At 34.0% G+C, this 19,752-nt stretch overlaps 2 protein-coding genes across 4 annotated transcripts; one reads left to right on the top strand and one right to left on the bottom strand.

Annotated features, from left to right (window-relative positions):
• Window positions 1-1,776: 1,776 nt before the first annotated feature.
• On the top strand, window positions 1,777-9,013 carry LOC117919557. Of its 3 annotated transcripts, XM_034836733.1 has the most exons (9): window positions 1,777-2,021; window positions 2,850-2,896; window positions 4,087-4,246; window positions 4,357-4,555; window positions 6,563-6,692; window positions 7,252-7,428; window positions 7,527-7,680; window positions 8,051-8,119; window positions 8,199-9,013. In XM_034836733.1, the coding sequence occupies exons 1-8, from the start codon at window positions 1,880-1,882 to the stop codon at window positions 8,071-8,073; spliced, it is 1,032 nt and encodes a 343-aa protein (XP_034692624.1). In that variant the 5' UTR covers window positions 1,777-1,879; the 3' UTR covers window positions 8,074-8,119; window positions 8,199-9,013. The 3 variants fall into 3 exon arrangements, 2 of the variants coding, with proteins under 2 accessions (XP_034692624.1, XP_034692614.1); XR_004652097.1 differs by having other exon boundaries at window positions 7,527-7,796; window positions 8,051-9,013; XM_034836723.1 differs by having other exon boundaries at window positions 8,051-9,013.
• A 5,366-nt stretch (window positions 9,014-14,379) lies between these two features.
• LOC117934393 (myb family transcription factor APL) lies at window positions 14,380-18,250 on the bottom strand. Its single transcript, XM_034856091.1, has 6 exons — window positions 17,677-18,250; window positions 17,509-17,585; window positions 17,301-17,337; window positions 16,584-16,734; window positions 16,179-16,416; window positions 14,380-14,847 (listed from the first exon to the last, which is right to left on the bottom strand). Exons 1-6 carry the CDS (start codon window positions 17,801-17,803, stop codon window positions 14,566-14,568), a joined length of 912 nt encoding a protein of 303 aa, XP_034711982.1. The 5' UTR covers window positions 17,804-18,250; the 3' UTR covers window positions 14,380-14,565.
• Window positions 18,251-19,752: the final 1,502 nt, after the last annotated feature.

Raw genomic sequence — 19,752 nt, 5'->3', positions numbered from 1 at the left:
CCTTGACACTTACACTACCTGAACAGTTGTTACTCTTCCTAACATTTATACTACCAAAAACCTATACTAGTTTTCATATTGTACTCCTTAATAAACTCCTAAACTACTTGAGGAGATGCGATTTACTACTAATACTATGAACTTAACGAAAAAGATGTTTTCTTTTTTTCTTTTTCTTTTTTTAGAGCATTGAATTATGCATAAAGAAAAATAAGTTATACTTATGATGCATGGAAGAAGAAAAACTCTCTTAAGAGGTACGCATTTATATCAATTAAACCATAATGGATTTGTATGGTGTTTGTTTTTTTAATTAAATAAAAAAAATTAAAATATTTGACTTTTTTTATTCAACTAAAAGTAACATGCTGGTATCATCAAATATAACTAAATTGAATTTATTGATAACAAGTTTATTATAATTATATTAGTTAATATCAGTAAGTTACTTTTAACTAAATAAAAGAAAAAATAAAATATTTTGATTTTTTCTATTTAACCAAAAAAACAAATACCACCTTAGACATAATTTAAAAATCTTAATTTCTAAAATTGATTTAAGAAACTTAATGAATTTTGGAAAATAGTTGAAATCTAATGGATTTAGGTTCGAATGCTTGAGTGTCATTAAGGGTGCATGAGTGTAGGAAACACTTGAGAGTCATTCAAGGGTGCTTAAGCATTGAGAGCGCTTGAGAGAGCCTTGAGGGCACTTGAGCGACCTTTAAGAGTGCTATAGCAACCCTTGAGGGAGATCAACTGTTCTTAATTAAATTTCATTTTTTTCAACTCAATTTTCATATTAGTCCACTACATGGCACAATTACATCTTTATTCCTCAATTACCTCAATCATTCTTACCTATACTATCCCTAAATAAATAAAACCATAGTCTTGAGTCTTCAAAAATAGTGTAAGTAGCAAGAAAGTATGTAGAGTCCTAATATAGGATGAATGAAACACATTTGTCAACTTAACTAAATACCCTAACAAAATAAACTTTAATTTAGTAATATTTAATGGGTTAGATTTATTAACAAATTTTTAATTTTAAAAATCATTTAGAACTTAAAAACTGGCCCATTTAATAACAAAAATTTATGGATCCAAATTGGTTTAGAATAACTCCTATATTCCTCCTCTACACTAACATCTTTAAGAATTTTCTTACTAAGCAAATTAATTTCTTTCAAGCAAAACATAATGTTTTAAGTTCTTAATATTAAGTAAGATGTAGGTATGACATCTAGCATTAAGCTCACAATACAAGTACATTAAAAATACAATGCATTATCACTTATAACTTAATTTTTCTTTTTAACAATTATTAATACTAATTTCTTTTTTTATTATTATTAGAATATTTTTTAATAGTTGTATTGTGAAGTAAAATAATTCAAAATTATTATTAAGTCTATAAATAAAAAATATAATGACTTTGTTTTTTTTAATAATAGGAATAAAACAATAATTTGTAAAATTACCATACTATATTATATATTAGTATTAATAATAATATTATTTGATAAGTTGTATTTTGTAAAATTATTATATTATAATACACATATTGGATAGTTTATATATAATAATTTTTTATATAAAAAAAAGGATCAAATAGAGATATAGTTGACTTAAAAAGTGAAAAAAATATCCCTTGAGGGGACTTGAGGACATTATGATAATTTTCCCAATTTCCTCCCATGACCTTGGTCTTGGGCCCCAGGCCCAATCCAATCGAGCTCTCTAATCTCTAAGCGATACAACTTCAAACCCTGTTGCTTTTCTGAAAAACCTGAAAGGGAAAATTAATTGAAGTGGTGTGCGCCTGAGTGGAGGTTTTGGAGTGGAATTTTAGGGTTTTTTGCAGAAGAAGAAAGCGATGAGTGAAGAGGAGAGAGAGGAGGGGATGAAGCCATGGGAACAGCACTCTGCTGTTATAAGCATACCTCGCTTTGACTACAACGCACCCTCTTCGCTGCTCGATCACTCTCATTCCGGATTCCTCGTCACCTGCACCATCAGTCAGATCTCCTTTCCATTACCAATCTCTTTATTTTCTTATCATTTCATCCCCATTTCTTGTTAGTTGTATTTTTTTCCTTCAATTTTTTTTGTGTCAATTTGCATCTGAAGGACCAATGATATGGTAGATTTTAAAATATAGAAGAAAAAAATGAAACAAAAACGAAATTACATTGGCATAGTTTTAACCTAAATCTCCAAAGAATCATATTAAATAAAGAATATGAAAAAGTTCAAAATTTCTTGATAAATTTTGCCAAAATGACATCATTTTCAGAAGCATCTTTTAAGCAGTTTAACTTGCTGCGGGATTTCTGGCAAACCCCAATCCAGGCCTCTCTTGATGGCAAATTTTTACTACACCCATCAGTTAGAACGGCTGATTAACCTCTACTGGCTACCATGAGAACTTTGAAAACAGTTATTGAGGTTTCAGAATTCTATGGGATGCTTGTTTTGATTGGACATTAGTTTGATTACCCTTATGGTATCAACTAATAAACAACCAAAACTCCAACTTTGCTACAACTAGACCTCGATTTCTTTTGTGGTATACCAATCATATTGCTATGCTTATTGTTGACCTAGTTGTTTTTTCATTTATATCTCTCTCTCCATTTTTCTGTTTCATTGTCTTACCTTTTTTTTTTCCTTTCGAGTTTATTTGAAAGAATCTGTATGTGCTAAATATGATTGGCTAGCAAACTTCTTCAAAAATCTGCATCCTATGTAAAATGATTTCTTACTTCATCCTAACCTGACATATGTATATGTAGTCTTTTTTACTTATGTTGGAAATGGAGCATTGAAGTTCTTTTTCTTTCCAGAGAGGGAGAAAAGTGCCACAAAAGAAGCCATGCCCATCCTTGAAAAGGTTGTCCTTAAGGATCTTTACCCATTTTGCATTTTTGTCATGCCATCTCTCATTTCTTAGAGCTGAATTGTATCCTTCTTTGGAATGCATTTTGATGAAGGGATCCTGTTTTAGGACCAAAATATAATTATGAAAATATTTCATTTTCAAAAAATGGCTTCATTGCCTTGTAAAGGTGGCCTTACACATTAGTTGTATGGGACTGATATGGAATCAGCCCTAATGGAAGGGGAATTAGTTGATTCTAGTCTTAGATTAGTATGGCTGAATTGCTTGTTCATTATCATTAACAGTAATTCCCTTCTAGTGAGAATGGGTTATTGTGAAGAGGCTTTGCATGTAAGGAATAGAGAGAAGTTTTGCTGCATGACACTTTTTTTTTTATTTTTTTATTTTATCCTAGTTAATCTTTTGGTTGTATTTTTCTTCCATATAATTTTGCCGAAATTAGAGTGAGGACCCTTCATTGGGGATTCCAAACTTTAGATTTTGTTTTAAAAAAATGCTTGTATTTGGAAGCCTACACCATTCATCTGGACCTTTAGTATGTACTGGGATGTCGACATTTTTTTTTCCAACACCTGAATTTCCCTTCGTCCAGTCTTGAGACCTCATATTTCTTTATAACAACCTTCAATTTAAGTCTGTTCTCCAAACTGCATGCTCCCATGTTGTCTTCGTCTTGTTGCTGTTGCTGGATGGCAAAATTCCTCATGGGGTGAGTCCACTCTTGTATGAATTCACATAAAACAAGCAACAGTTTTCAAGAAAACAAGAATAAAAATTCTTTCATGTGTCATGCTATATGATAAAGTTTAACTTTCATTGACGCAGAAAGGTTTGCTTTTTCTTGGTAAAAAATGCATGGAAATAAAATATCTTAGCTAAAAATCTATTGTTGATCAATGATATTTTTAACAACTAATTGACTGTTTGTATTGTTGTCTTGATGTGCTTATTTCACCAAATAGTTTCTCTCTGAAGAAAAAATTGTTTTTGTTACACATGCTCATCTACAATTGCCTTCAAAAAATTTTTGGTTATCTCTGGAGAAGGTTCAGAGTATGTTGCTCGTTCTCTTTATTAAAGATAGTCATGAACTGCTACTATATTTGTTTTCTCTTTTCCAAGTTATGATGAATGTTCTTTATGTGAAGCTACTGTTCACAGTCATTTGAAATTTCTTGCAGTATGTTGGGTCTTTCAGTAGTTGCAGCTCTGAAAGTTTGGAAAGCTCTGATGCGAATGCAACTACCAAGAGAAGGAAAATATGCACAGAGGAAATAGATGAGGAATGTGTCAACAGTGCTGAAAACAAGACTGCTAGCAATAATTGTGGGGAAGATGGTGGTAATTTTATGAACAATATGACCTTTCTTTTTGGGTTTTCAATTAGGACTTTTCTACCTATGGTTTCTACATTTTTTTAGATATAGCTGACTTATGCCTTGTGCAAGTAGGTGAACTTTCAAAAGATGCCGGAGTCTCCTCTGCTAATACAGATGCAATTGTAGAAAATGGTCATGTTCTTTCACTTGTTAAGCTGACAAGGAGTGGCTTGCTTCTCTTTGCCTTTCCTAGAAACAATTCTGTTGATACCGTTGATGTTGTATCACAAATCATTCGATCTCTGGAATCTGGAAGTGTAAAGCCACCACTGTGAGTTACTTGCTCAGCTCTCAAGTGTTATCGTTTGAAAGCCGTTGGAGTGATATATTGTATTCAATATATTTACTTCTTCATCTTCCTGATGGAATTTGTCTATATGAATAATCATCCTAATATATATAGCAAGCAGATTTAGATGAACCAAATAATTCCTCCTTTTTACTTTCCTTTATGCTTTTCCTTTAATAGTAAACAAGACATGCACAACATTCATATATTGTGCATAGGTATTGGTTTCTTCACTTATTTATTTGGATAAGAGGGTAATAGAAGGGGAGGAGATTACCAACCATAGTTGTTGATTTTGTTTTGCCTTGAATATTCTGCTCCAGTGGGAAACCAGAACAAAACTACCATTTTTGGCACTGCTTTCAATACAACTGGTTTCATTTTTGAAGATGTTTCCAGATGGTTGAGTCCTTATGGGAGAGAGTCAAGTCCATGGCTTTCTTCTCCACCTTATGATTGAAGAGTTCCTTTGTGGCTTCATTTTAGGCCACTATCACCTGAAGAGCTCTAAAATCGCCTCCTCTCTCATATTGTTGGTGATTGAAAATATGCAGTTTATTGTCATTCATGTATAAATATTTTATTCCTCTTCAGGAAGGCTCCCTGGAAATTTGGGGAAATGGCCATTGGGGCAATATGCAAAATAAGGAAGTATATTATTGCTTTACTGTGTCTATATTGATTTTCATGGGGATATCCGTCCAAGTGGTGTTCCTTGGTCCCCTTTTGGGTGTTAGGGAGCATCCTCGGAGTCTTCCTATAAAAGTCTATTGCTGGAATGTGATCCCTTTGGTTTAAAAGGGATATTGAAGGTTCTGATAGATATTTGTGTATTTACTATGAGATATGATATTGTAGATCGATAGATGGCCACTCATGATGCAGATCCTTTAGGTAGATACAAAGCTACTTGCCACATGATGCTTCAAATGACCCTCCTCCCCATAGGGCTTATATAGAGGGCAAGAAGCTTCTGGTGACTCCTAGAACCACCTACACTTAGCCATTGGTGGGAAGACTGTAGAAGGTTCTAGAAAAGGCTAGAGACATCTACACTTCTCTACATCAACGGTGGAAGACAAGGGAAGCCTGTGGGATGTTCTAGAAACTTCCAACATGTCTTGTAAGTACTTGTACATAGCTTTTGTTTCTACATAATTTCAAGATAGTAGGGAACCTTTGTGGGTTCCAAAGAGTTCCATTGGTGCCTATAAATAGGTGAGGGCCTCATTTGGCCAAGGCACCACCAAAAACCACCCAAGAACCTAACCGATCAAGCAAGTGAGCTTCCAAGCACTTGTAAAGCTTCCTTTGAGCAATAAAAGCTTTCTATTCTTTAAGTGTTACCTACAGTTCTCTTAGCTTCCAAATCTTGCGCATCTTAGCCTAGCGAACTAAGCATCAAGGAGAAGGTTGACTTAGCAAACTTTCAAGTGGGGTGAGTTGTCTAAGTGTTGCACATGAGCTTAGGAAAGGCCTAAGTCCGTGACATACTGCTGTGGACATATTTTTGGCAGACCATATCCCTCCTTGATGTGTTCACTTTTCCACTTTGTATCATCTTTGTGCATAACTTTGTTGCATTTTAAACAACCAACCACCCCCACCCCCACCCCCCCTCTCCTCTCTCTCCTCTCTCTCTCTCTCTCTCTCTCTCTTTCTCTCTCTCTCTCTCTCACTCACACACACATGAATACAGGCACACAATAGAAGGGTAATGTGGATAGATATATTCTTGCTAGACCATATCCCTCCTTCTTGTGTTCCCCTTTTTACCTTTGTATTATCTCTATGTGTAACTTTGTTGCATTTTGGCCTTTTTCTCCTGCTTTTCCCTGAAATTTTCTTTTTATTTATAATTGATATATATATATTTTTATTCTGATGTTATGTTATATGTTAAATTTGGTTTTTGCATCAAGTTATAGTTTAATGCTTTGTTCTTTTCCATTCTTATTAAAATACGAGTACGTCATTTTGTGGGTGTAGTTGGTGCCATCGCATTTTCCCTATCCAAGCTACTTGTAGATTAGATGAGAAGGAACTACATGAAGTTGTTACAAAGCTTGTTGTTCGGTTTGTGAACAATGAACAGAACAAATTTGCACAACCTATTAAGGTACTAGTTTTCTGTATTGTTTTCACTGGTTGTTTATTATTTATGTATGAAATACACAATGGTGTAAAAGATTGCAGATGACATGGAGTTTGGTTGGCATAGGAGTCGAAGAAACTGTCAATTCTTTCTTTTAAATTTGCTTGCAACATGCCACCATATACGCTTTTTTCTTGGATCTTGATGATCATTTTGTCAACATGTTTTGCACTTTATCGTAGCAATTTATAGGGAAATAGGGGGCATCAAGAACATGTAGAGTTGAGACAAATTGTAATATATATGGAAACAACTATTAAGCAAAAGTTGAGTGCCCACTTAAAATTCTTTTTACTTGGTAAGCAACTCAATCATCCTGCAGTATTTACTGACTCTTGATGTCTTGCCCACCTGTTGCTTCTGGCAATGGCTACAACACTTTTTTTTTAAAAATCAATATGGGGACTAGTTGATGGCAAGTGACATCTGAACCAGCTTTTTTCCTTTGGTTTTACAAATTGGTGTTCTAGTGGACGTTGGTATTTGGGATACACTAGAATAGAATTCTTGTCTGGCTTTGCAGTTTGCAGTAGGGTACAACAGAAGAGGGATTGAGGAGACGGAGATGAAGATTCCAAAGAGTACTCCAAGAGATTGTAATTCACATGCTTTATTAGACCGCAAAAAGTGCTTCAGTGTTGTGGCTGCTGCAGTTAAAGGTGCTGTATCAGACTCAGTGGTGGACCTCAGATCTCCAGAGGTACATAGCACTCAAATTTTTCTGCAAAATGTGAATATCTATTTTCTTTATCTAGTCACAGTATTACTTCTGCTGACCTATTGTAATAAACTCATCAGCTTTCTGTACTTGTTGAGTTGCTACCGCTTTCTCGGGTACCAAATGGGTCGATGGTGGTAGCTGTCTCAGTTCTTCCCCAAAATCTTATTACTACTAAGCCACGTCTCTGCATTAAGGCACTGCTTTCTGACACCAAAGTGGGGAATAGAAAGAGTTAAATAGTTCCTGTATTTCAAGAAACTACCTCCATTCTATGACCTCTGGTTTCCTTCTTGATTTTCAAAAGGAAATGCCCATGCAAAATGGAACAGCTAAGCTAATAATGGGAGGTATGATCAGGTCAATGCGATGATTGCTGCATCAGCAGATGCTATTTTTTTTTTTTCTGTTAATAAGATAGGGAGGAGGACCACATGGTTTATTGGCTGGGTGTTTTATTTCTCTTGATTTGGAATGCTTTACCATGTTCATCGTCACTATTTGATTGTACTAAATGTTAGTGGTCTTGCTCGCATGACAAAGAGGAAAATATACTATCTTCCCATGCCCTACTATCTCTAATGACTTGATATTCCCATTACAGGAAGTAAAAGACAAAAGGGTTGAGACAAATGAGGGGAAGCAAAAAATGGTTCGTAGGGCCTTGAGCTAGGTAGGTAGTCTGCTTCTTCTGATATTTGCTGACTTAGCATTTTGGCCTGGCATGCAACCATTTGAGCAGCACCTTTCAGGCCAGGGTACCCCCCTTGATTTCTCCACACCACGACACGAACCTACCTAATCGGGTTTTTGCAGAAGCTAATCTGGAAGGCAATAATTCAGCATGGTATAAAAATGCTCAAAACAGTATTGGTGCTCTGGTAAAAGCTGATTTTCAGTTTGGGCAGGACTTTTCAATATTTGAGCTTGCCCAAGAGTGATACTTGTCCATCAGAGAATTCGAAGTTTGATGGCTTTCATCAAGCTCAAGTCCAATGATTGTTATATTGGGTTAGAAGGGAACATCTAACGAGAAATTATTGAGAAGCCTAACTTTTATTTGCTGAATTAAAGGCATGGCTAATCAACCAGATTGGCCGCCGACCATCATCCATGTTAATCACTTGGAAACATGGTGCTTCCTGCCTCCTCTATTGGTGTTAACTTTAATCGAGTCTGGAAAAACATAAAGCTACTGATACTGGATTTAGGTTCATCATGCCGGAGATATATTGAGCAGTAAAACTTGCTGCTATTAGAGGGAGATTTCGTAGACGTTACTGCAATAGTGAGCTAACCTGCCCTTGAAGCCAATCCATTTTGGATTCTTCCTGGACAGTTGATTGAAGTAGTGGAATTTTTCATACAGCTACAGTTGTCCAAAGAAGAGACAATAGAATTCTTGCATTGGAAGAAGCTTCGGTTAGCCTCTGGATCATTGATACCAGAAAATCATGTCTTGAATAATGTTTGAAGCCATTCTGTGTCAAAGAAAGCCCTGTTTGGAAGTGATTCTGGATCCTTCAAAATCAGTTTTTATTTATTTATTTATAAGTTCTTTTAGCTAGTGTGTAAGTAAAGTTGAAGGAAAGAGATTCAAATTCCTTTTATTATTATTATTATTATTATTATTATTATTATTTTCTAACTACTATTTTGGTAAAGTTAACGAAAGTAATTATGAGCTCACTGACCTTGGTAGCGATGTTTTAAGAATCATTATATCTTCTTTAATGATTTTTTAGACTATGCAATGTGTTTTTCAAAAATGTGTAAAATATCAACTTTAATGTCAAGTTGAATATCACTAACTAAATAATGATTTTTATTTGTGTTCCTTTATTAATAATCTTATAATTCAATATATGCACACTAAATAAAATTTTATGTGGATGATGTTGTTTTTATAATTTAATATTTATTTTTATTATTTAATCTCTATTTTTAATATTATGCATATAATGATCTTTATTTCTAGTTATACCAACTTAAGGTAATCACCATAAAAAGGGGATTCTATCTATCCTTATAGATGGAGTAAGGAGGGAGGATATGAATAGGGTGATGATAACTTTTTACAAATTTAATAATCATAAAATGCATGTGATAATATAAATAATAATATGATAAAAATCATTATATGAGCAATTGCAAATAATTAGAGTAGGAAAGAAAGAAATACAAACGGAAGATTTATAGTGGTTCAGTATGATCCTGACTTACATCTATTTTCCTCTACTTTCAATCTCATACTTAATGTTCGACTATATCAAAACTTCCAAACCAAGCTTTCAACCTTTACACTTAGAATAATTGATTCTAATTGATACTTACAAATTTCCTCAAGATGTTTAAGTGATACTTTGTACTTAGCAAACCTTAAACAATACCTCATACTTAGATTTTTCTCTCAAGTAATGTCACATATTTAAGTTCATTCATGAGGTATACAAGAAAAGCTTTGATAAGAATAAAACATTTAGTTTACAATTTGACACAGTGGAATATAGGCAAACTAGGGTTAAATTGTGCACTAAGATGAAATGTAAGTTTGATGTTAGGGTTTCTTTGATTCTTGCATAACAATCATAACCATAATTTTATAATTATCTTTTGATTTGATTTATTTTTGTGATTGTCGCTTTGAAAATTATCTTGCCTTTAAGACACTTTAAATTATTAGTTCCAAACTTTATTTTGTTATCATCAAAATTAAAATTAATCAAACATTAGTTTTATTCATTATTAAAAAAGAGTAATTTGAAATAGATTATTTCCTTTAAACAATTTATAAATAATTTAAATTAATTTAAATAATGTATAAAATGACAATATATTAACAATTCAATTAAGCATATGATATTTATCAATAAATAATATTTATAGTAATTTTAGAGATGTAGAATATCAATATTGTAATGTTTGAAAATTATATATATATTCCTTATAATATTTTATTGCTTTTATTGATTTTTTTTAACACTTAAATAAAATATTCCAATATATTTATGATTAATCAATTCCATTATTTTAATATAATTTTTTTTTATTTTAGAAAAATTTGAAAATATTAAAGTGATTTGTTTTTTTTTTTTTTTTTTTTTTCCATTTTTTGAACCCGGTTGTTCTAGAAAATAAAATAGAAAAATATCAATTTCTAATTTTTTTTAACATGAAAATAGAAAATAGCTCATGCAATCATGACTTAATTTTTTAATAATTTGTAACTCTTTGAAGATATTGTGATTATGAAATGATTTAAATTAAATTTGAAAGTTTTTATATATTCATTATTACAAAGGATAGTTTGTTTAAAAATTATTTAAAGTAAATGATTTTTAGATATTTTAAAATTAATTAAAATAATACATAAATATATAAAATGACATAAATAACTTTTAGTGTTTTTTTTCTTGCATCCTTGTTATAATTAAATAAAAGTAAAAATGATTGCCAATAAATCTTTAAGAATAAATTTTAAAATTATTTATTTATTAAATAATGTGAATTCCAAAATCAATACATTTCTAATAATGAATACAATACAATCTTTAATCCTTCCATAATATTAATGTGATAAAAATGAAATCCAATACAGTCTTAGAATAAGGATTACAATAGGATGAGTTTTCTCGAGTATCCCTCCCGCTTCACCCCTAATAAGAAGAGTTTGAGATGAGTTTAGAAGGGTTTTAAAAATCTTAAACGAGGTTATGACAAGTTTGAGTATGACTTTGTCTTGCCTCATCTCGTTATGATTATATATAATTTTAAATAAAAAGTTATTTTAGTTAATTTATTTTTTCATTTTTCAACTTTTTAAGCCTAAATAAAACATTACTTTTTATAAAAATAAATTATAAATATTTATCATTATCTTTTATTTATAAATTATATTTATTTTAATAAAATTTAAAATTTTAAAAATTTAAAATTGAAAATTGTTGAAAATTTTAAATAGGACAAATAGGACAAGTAAGAATTTCCTATACTCACCTTGTCACATCCTACCCCATTTAATTTTTTTAGAGGTAGGGATGAGAATATATATAAATAAACAAAACGGAATTGGGATATGGGTGAATTGTCTCAAACCCGTCTTGTTGTCATCCCTACCTAAGAATGAATATGATGCAATTTTTAAGTCTTTCACAACATCAATCCAATTAAAACTCAATGCACTTAGTGCGCGCTTCACAAAGAGTATTGAGTGTCGAAGAAAGACTCAAACGATGTCGATCAATGTCATCCAATATCGGGGGATAGAACAAAGACTATAGTAGTCATAGAGAAAAATCACAGCTGTAACGAAAAATGAGTATCAAGTATCAACATCTTCATAAGAGGAAAACAAAGAATTAAAAATCCTTAATACCTTCATAAGAGGAAAACAAATAACTTGAATGAGGGACAAATAAATAATGCATGCAAGTCATAAAATTCTTAATCTTAATTATAAAGAATATTTTGGGATAAGGATTTTTAATTTTGTGATTCCAAATATATATATATAAAGAGGTTAAGGTTATACAATTCTTAATTATTAAAGATTTTTGTAATTTTTTTTTTTTTGGATAAGTGTCTTAAGTTTGAGGGGCTTAATTACTGAAATTTTATTTTTTTCTTTTGATAGGTGTTAATTGAAAAGGTATAACGGAATAAAGAAAAGCATGGGCTGAAAAGGTATGATTATGCATTTTAATGGTTTTTTAGGCTTATAGATAATAATATTTTTTTAGAGTTTGTTTTTGGGCGTAAAATATTATTTGAAAAGCTAACGCAGAATAATGACTATTATGGTTGGGGAACGAAAAGTCAATGCAAAGTAATGATCATTGCATTTAGAAGGTATGAATTGAAAAAACATCTCCCATATTCAATGAACATTTATTTGATACAAACGAAAAATAATTTTTCTATAGGGCTTTTTAGTATGAATGTTTTACAAATTGTTCGAAATTTAATATATTATATGGATTAGGTATTTGATTAAATTTATAAATATATTACACCTGTTAATGAAATAGTTAGATTGACAATTTTGCATAAAAAAATCATTAATGTGAAATTGTAATTTAATTTTCAATGAGAAGAGGAGTATGTAAGAAGATTAGATGAGGCTTATACCTCTAAACCTCTGATTTGCCACACATGGACCGTATAGGTTCAATGGGAATTAAGAGCATTACAAGAAAAAGGTACATATATATCCTAGTCATGATTGGTAACTTATCTAGATACATTACATTTCTTATAGAGAAGTATGAAGCACTTGATGACTTTAAAATCATTTGCATTAGAGTTCACTACGAGAAAGTGCATTCAATTATTAGGATTATGAGTGATAAGGAGCGATAATTTGATAGGTTTAATTCAAATGACTTAGTGAGAGTCGAAGGACTTGATCATGAATTTTTTTTACTCTTAAGATCTCCTGAAAAATAGAGTACTTGAGAGGAAGAATATAAAGCTCTTAGAAATGGCTCATTTTACTTATTTTGTCACTCATGTTGATTTGAAAAATCAAAATCATTTATTTAATCGTTATTTTTTCTTTTATTCATTCATTCTATTTTGTAAAAAAATGAAAATATAAAAATATATTTGTAATAGTTATATCAAATAATTATGCATAGTCAATAATAATGTTTTTGAGAAAGATGTTTAGAAATTACGTCCAATCATGTTTTTCCTACTTTGAAAGTTCACTGAAATCTTAGTAGCAAGCAAGCCCGAATTCCAATCGAGTAACTGAGATCGGGATGGGAAAAGGGGGGTCTACGGGCACTCCCCTATGATGAGGGGGTCTAGGAGATGGGCATCTCCCCGATGGAGGGCCTTCTTTGGTTGGTAAATTAGGTTTGTTGCTAGGGGGTCCAAGGGTCCTCCCTTGGTTAGGCTAACAATAGAGTTATAAATATTCCTAAGCTAGCGAGTGAGTGGCCCTTGTGTATAAAGGGCACGAACGGTAACGAGCTATGTCACTTATAGAGTTAGAGTTCTTTAACTTATAGAAATAGAACTAGCAATGGATGATTAGATTGAATCACTTATGTGGTCGAGTCCAATAAGTTGCATAGTTTTGATCTCTCTTAAATTTTTACCTTTTTTTTCTTTTTTTAATATAAAAAGGCAGCATGGGAATGTTGGATTTGTTTCACCTAACCTTACGCATGAATACAAAGGATTCTATTTCCCTTATCATTCTATTAGTTCTTACATCTTGTGATGTTTGGAGAAAAGAATCTAAGAATAATTATGCATTAAAGAAAACAAAATTTACTTTAACTCCCAAACTCAATACATGTATTTCATAGCAAGATAATAGAAATGGTAGATTTTATAAAAGTTTCCTTTTCCATGTGACTCAAATCTCATTATATGAATTTAGTTCTTCAAACTCATGACTATTTAGTTATGAGTTTCAAAATGTAGTATGACTTCAAAAGAAATTGGAAGCATGCTTTATCATTGCATTGACTACAAATGTTGTATGCCTTCTCAATGGAGAAAAGTCGTATTTCCCTCTATAAACAAAGCAAAACAAATTTCAAAACTCAATTTGATAATAGAGGAATTTTGGAAACGATACTTTAACTTTTTCTTCGACCACTGGTCATTCGCATTGATTACTCTCCAAGACAAATCATCCTGTTTGAACTTTGGAATCATTTCTCTATCCTTACCAATTTCTCCATTCAACTATTTAGCTGGATATGGAAATTTTCTGGGACACTTTCTCAAACTCCCATTGCCAGTCCTACATAATGCCAAGGCTTTGAATCGCATATTGTCATGTCTTACAATTCCCAGAGACGACTCAGTGAAAGGCCATGTCAGAAACTGTAATATGCATCTCTAGGAGGCTATGGACTATGAAAGTAGAGTGTTCTTGGCTAGAAGCTTTCTATGTATAACATGGATATCAAGATCTGTAAGAAATTCTGGCTCACAAAGTCATATTTCATCAAAACCCGAAGATTGATTACAAAAGCTAAAGCATACAACAATGGCCAAAGATTTAAAAAAAAAACGAGAGAAAGAAATGAAAGAAGAAAAAGAATGTGGAAAGATCAAGAGGAAGATGAATTTCACTAGAATTGAAAATTTACAGTGACATTAAATGCCACAGAGAGCAATGGATAGGTCTAAATTAATACTGCGTTCTTCTGAATAAGATCCAAAGCTGTCTTTGAAGTTAGACCTAGGGTATGATGAGAAGGCCTCACTGATCTCGCTCGTCGAAGAAGCATTACTTCTCTGTGTGGAGGGATGATGCAACGAGAGCGACAACGATAACCCACAACCACCAGCTTCCGCGCCAACCGCTGGTCTCCTTTCATTATCCTCATTTTTATTCATTTGGGCTGCAGCATGCTTTTGATCTTCTAGCTTGGCAATCTGCTAATAAGAACAATTTGGTGAAAACTGGTTTTTGCCACTGTATATGAACTAGTAGAAAGTATCAACTCTGTTGAAAAATGATCATCACACAAATGGTAGGTAGGGTTTATACATTACCCCCACAATTAAGAGCAACAAAAATTAAAAGAAATTCAATGAAGATTTTAAGCTGATGAATATCTCCTCCACACTCAACATCAATTTTTTTGCACTAGTCTACACATATCTCAACTATTACTCTTTTCATCCTGCAGGCTAAAACTCACAGCTTGAATACTAGTAACTAATTCATATAATTGGGAAATGAAACCAAAGAATACTGTACAGCCTCGGTACGCATAATTTGTTATTCCTGCTGCCTAGAATAATGCTGAATTTTCTACCATACTGGTAGAAAAGCATTACAGCTTTATTTGCTTTGAAGCTTCTATAACCTAACATCATTTTTCATCAACAGAAAATTTCTGGGTAAAGAAAAAAAAAAACACAAAAGAAAAAGAAAAGAATGGACTGTAAAATCAAATTGGGGCAGCCTAAGTTTCTGACAAATGGCCCTACCACTGCAGAGTACTGTGACTTCCACACAAGTACTGGTCTGCTCCAACTCATTAAAGGGCTCTCATTGGATTACCAATTTGCCCCCCAGAGAGGATCAACCATTTGTGAAAAATTGACTCGGCCACAATGTGTACCATTTTAAATAGATTCTAGTGGAACCCAAAGAAATGCTTAAAATAGAAATCCAAGGAACTGGTCTTTCGGTGTGTTTACATGAGATGTAGAATGTAAGGTAGAGTAAGTGCTCTTCAGCTGCATTTTCATAGTACATTTTATTTAGGAAAAATATTTTTGTGTGGCCCCATTATTCAAAAACATATCTTTTATAGAGAAAATGAGTCTAAACAACACCCTTCCAAAGCTGCCTTAATTTTAAGAATAAAATAAGAACAAAAAAAAGAGAAAAAAAAAGCCAAAAAAAAAAAACAAAGGAGAGGAGAAAAAACAACCGAACAAACAAACAATAAATAAAACAACTGCCTCCTTGACATGTGAAACGTGGAGTACACAATCTAAGCTCACAAGTGACAAGAGCATTGGTCGCAGACACAGATTTAAGGCATTGTGGGAAGGGCCGTGTTCCATGACATGAGTCGAAAATTCAACTTTTAAGTCTAGAAAAGCAAAAATACGAGAGAAAGAGTTGAAACTTGAAAGATCAAAGAGAAATCCAGCAATGCACTCCACCCTGATTTTATTTTTTTTAGAAGAAGGGGGAAAAAGCTTGTAAAAAATAGTAATATACTGTAGAGAGAGAAGCTTTGGTGTACCTTGAGGAAATCAGATTCTTCCGCAGCATATCCGAAAGGATTGAGGTTGTAAAGATCGTGGGGCAGAGGGAAGGCTGGGGAGGGAGCCTGGGTCTGCCACCTGAAACCACCACCCTCCTTTATTCCCCTTTTCTCAGCCAGATAATCATCAAAACTGTACGGAGTTGCGACTGTCTCACATATTCTTTGGCTGCATTGCAGGTTCTCTGAGATGGAACTCATCGTCTCGATTCGAGCTCTGAGGAAAATCATACAAAAGGAATTTTAAATTTATTGAAAAGCAAGTCTAAAGAATGAAAAGATAATGCAATGCAGGCCCCTTTTTGTTTCTCACTGGACTATCATCACTGTCTTGAGATTTGGAAGTCTGAAACCATAAGCAGCTAAGTCTACATATAAGCTAACCTTTTGGCACGGAGTGGACTGTAGATAAACTGAGAATCCGATTCTTCAATGGATTTTAAAGGTGGGTGAAAACCAACATCGCCAGTTTCTTCATCCACACACCCATCATGATCCTCAAAAGATTGCTTTCTTTGTTGGGTGGAACTCCTATCTGTCATTTTGAGAACACACAAAAAACCATGGAGAAAAACAAAAAGTTAGGATTTTTCATCATGTATGTTCATGTCCCTTGACAAGAGGGAAAAACAAAGGAAGTAAAGGGCGCTATAGCATTTCAATTGGAAAATGAAAAAGGCATTGTGAAAAGTATGCCTCCTGTTGAAATTGGGTTTGTGGGTTTCATAAAAAATGCTAATATTAGAAGATCCAGAAGGATAGTGGTTTCCTTCTGTTGTCCTCAATTTTGGCATCAACTTGTTGTAAAGAAGCTACACATCATAAATGAAGTGAGGCGACAAATCATTTCCAAAAGATACGTAAAGATGTGAATTCATCTGCTTTGATTTTTAACTTGGACAAGTGCCAATAAGGGAAAGCAAGGTAGAAAGTGAGTCATTATTGAACATGCACAAGCACATCATATATTATGAAAGATACATAACTTTGGAAAAGTTGGGTGACATGAAAAATGAAAAACGAGGAGACACAGTTGTTGTGGGGATAATGTTTTTGTACATATATATGAAACAAAAAAGAAGGGTACGAAGCATTGGATACCTTGTCTGCCAATATCACTCTTCATACTTCTATACATCTGCAGGTTGGAACAAAGACAGACCCCCAAACAGATCATCATTAACAAGAAAGAAAGAAAGAAGAATCATATTTAAATTTTCCAAACCCAAAAGTCGTCTAGAGTTGAGACGAGGGAAATGGATGAGATTAAAAAAATAAATTTAAAAAGGGAAAAAGAAGAAGAGCCAACCTGGAGATGACTCTTCACATGTGAAATGGTGAGTCCTCTCACATCCATTAACTGAAGCACCAGCTTAGGAGTAGCCTCTACGAAGAAGAACGAATAACAAGATCATCATCACTAACAGGCGAGAAAAAACAAAAAAAAATAAAAACAAGCAAACAACAGCTGACTTACTGTCTTGACCTCCAAGCCTCTCAATGGCATGAACAAAACAGTGATGAAGCTCAGGAGTCCACCTCAAACGCGGCACCTTTGATCTGATATACTGCCTTACGGCTCCATTCCTACCGCAGCTCCCCATTTTTTTTTCCCTTTTCTGCTTCCCGTATGCTATCAATACTAACTTTCTTCCTCAGCTAACAACACCCCGCAAATCCAAAAGGCTTGTCGACAGCTGAGATTGGTTCTGAGGAGTTATATGCTGAAGGCTTTCAATCCCGTTGGAAATGTCTAGGTTTAAAGCAACAATATATGGAGAGAGAGAAAGAAAAGGAGGGCTGTGGAAGAGATCACGAGAAAAGGAAGAGACGAAGCTGAAGGGCCTGAAAATTCCTTAGGGGTCTGCTAATCTGCTACTGTTCTACCCTGCAAAGAAAAATTCTCATCACGAGCTTCTGATCTTCCCGAAATCATTACAGATAGAACTGCTGCTTTGACCCCATTCTCTCTCTCTCTCTCTTAAATTTGTAATACGCCAACGTCGTCATGATCACAAAAGCCCATGAAATATTTTTTTTCTTTTGTGATACAAAGGGACAGTCACTGTACCCTACTCAGGCGCCCCATTTCTCTCAAAGGACGATTTTACCCGCTTTTTACCGTAACAAAAAGACATTTGTGACCTCACTATACCCCCTGTCGTAGGACTCGGTGGCCTACCGTATACGGTGATTTGGAAGTCCAAGGGTGGGACGGCGTTACACAAAATTATATCCCCAGAGCTGGAATGTAACGGAAAACACGTTATATGCATTGACCAGTTTACCTAACGGAGGAAAATTACTGGGGTTATGTCTGTGGGTGGACAATAGTTAAGGTCCCGTTCCCACTGAGTGTCGTGTGGAATATGGCATCTACACCATCCAACTCGCCCCCTCGTAGGACACCTACCTTTTCTGCCTTCAATTCCAACTCTCAATGCCCCCCACCTTTTTTTATTTTTTATTTTTACCTTAATTACATTTCCCTTTTTTTTCTTTTTTTGTGTCTTGTTTCTTCAACTTTATAGCCAATCCGTTAGAGGAAGCATATCATGTAGTTTCATATATGAGAAAGAGAAAACAATAATTAATAAGAGGTGAGGTGTTAATCATGCTACCCATGTACGTATATCAAAAAGTGTTACAAAATGTCCATAAATCTCAAATACTTTCCTACTAAAAGAGGAGAAAAAGGAGAAAGGGATGCAAAAAGTGGCCAGAGGCCGGGCACGCGCTTGGAAGGAGGGGTGGACGTTTAAATTGGGGTGTGCAGAGTCTACACCTGCGAGTAGGTGGCACTGATGTTTCCAGAATTAATACGGTGCGCAGGTTAATGAACCTTCACCCCCACCCAGCCCCACCCCCACCACCCTCTACATTCCCTCGCTTTCTCTCTCTAGAACCAGTCAAAACTCTAGCCCCCCCCCCCCCTCACCCCCACCCCTCCTTCTCTCTCTCTCTTGTCATGGCTCATGGACTTCTTGCTTTTTGGCTTTCATGTCAAACAAGAAATTTTCCAAAGTCAACTAACCAGCCAAACAAGAAAAAGTTAAAATGGGACACCACCTCCTCCTCCAATCCACACCCTCCACACCCCATCAACCTCATTTTTCATGATACATCGACGCCCCACACGCTAACACGTCATAAGCATTCTTGATAAGGTGTTTCCGTATCAACAATTCTATTTCAATCAAATCAATCACGTTTGGTATTTCCATATTTAAAAATAAATAAATTTTGGCTGTAACTTGTAGGTTGTGGGCGTTACGAAGGGGAGACGGTGCCGACTATTTGACAAAAAAAAAAAAAAAAAAAAGAGAAGCCGTACTAGAGCAATTTATTTCCTGGAAAAGCTTAGTTGAATAAATACATGAAAAATGAGTGCCGATATCGTGTGATTACGATCATTTATAGTTTCGTGGAAGGGTCTTTGTGTGGGGAAAAATTCCTGAGACCCTGTTTGGATGTTGTACCGATTTAATCATGGTCACTTCATCCAGACGTCTCAGACTGCAGTTACTACCATTACAGGGCCCTCAGTGTAATT

Source organism: Vitis riparia, chromosome 1 (genome assembly GCF_004353265.1).
Source record: "Vitis riparia cultivar Riparia Gloire de Montpellier isolate 1030 chromosome 1, EGFV_Vit.rip_1.0, whole genome shotgun sequence".
NCBI lineage: Eukaryota > Viridiplantae > Streptophyta > Magnoliopsida > Vitales > Vitaceae > Vitis > Vitis riparia.
This window is presented reverse-complemented; position numbering and strand designations above follow the sequence as displayed.

What these genes read in the sequence shown, in the direction of transcription:
- LOC117934393 (XM_034856091.1), bottom strand. Translation starts at nt 17,803, where the DNA reads ATGGGGAGCTGCGGTAGGAATGGAGCCGTAAGGCAGTATATCAGATCA. An exon ending in ATGTGAAGAGTCATCTCCAG is followed by an intron (nt 17,338 to 17,508) that starts GTTGGCTCTTCT and finishes TCCAACCTGCAG; the next exon opens with ATGTATAGAAGTATGAAGAG. An exon ending in AAGAATCTGATTTCCTCAAG is followed by an intron (nt 14,848 to 16,178) that starts GTACACCAAAGC and finishes TCTTATTAGCAG; the next exon opens with ATTGCCAAGCTAGAAGATCA.
- LOC117919557 (XM_034836733.1), top strand. Translation starts at nt 1,880, where the DNA reads ATGAGTGAAGAGGAGAGAGAGGAGGGGATGAAGCCATGGGAACAGCAC. An exon ending in TAATTGTGGGGAAGATGGTG is followed by an intron (nt 4,247 to 4,356) that starts GTAATTTTATGA and finishes TTGTGCAAGTAG; the next exon opens with GTGAACTTTCAAAAGATGCC. An exon ending in AATTTGCACAACCTATTAAG is followed by an intron (nt 6,693 to 7,251) that starts GTACTAGTTTTC and finishes CTGGCTTTGCAG; the next exon opens with TTTGCAGTAGGGTACAACAG.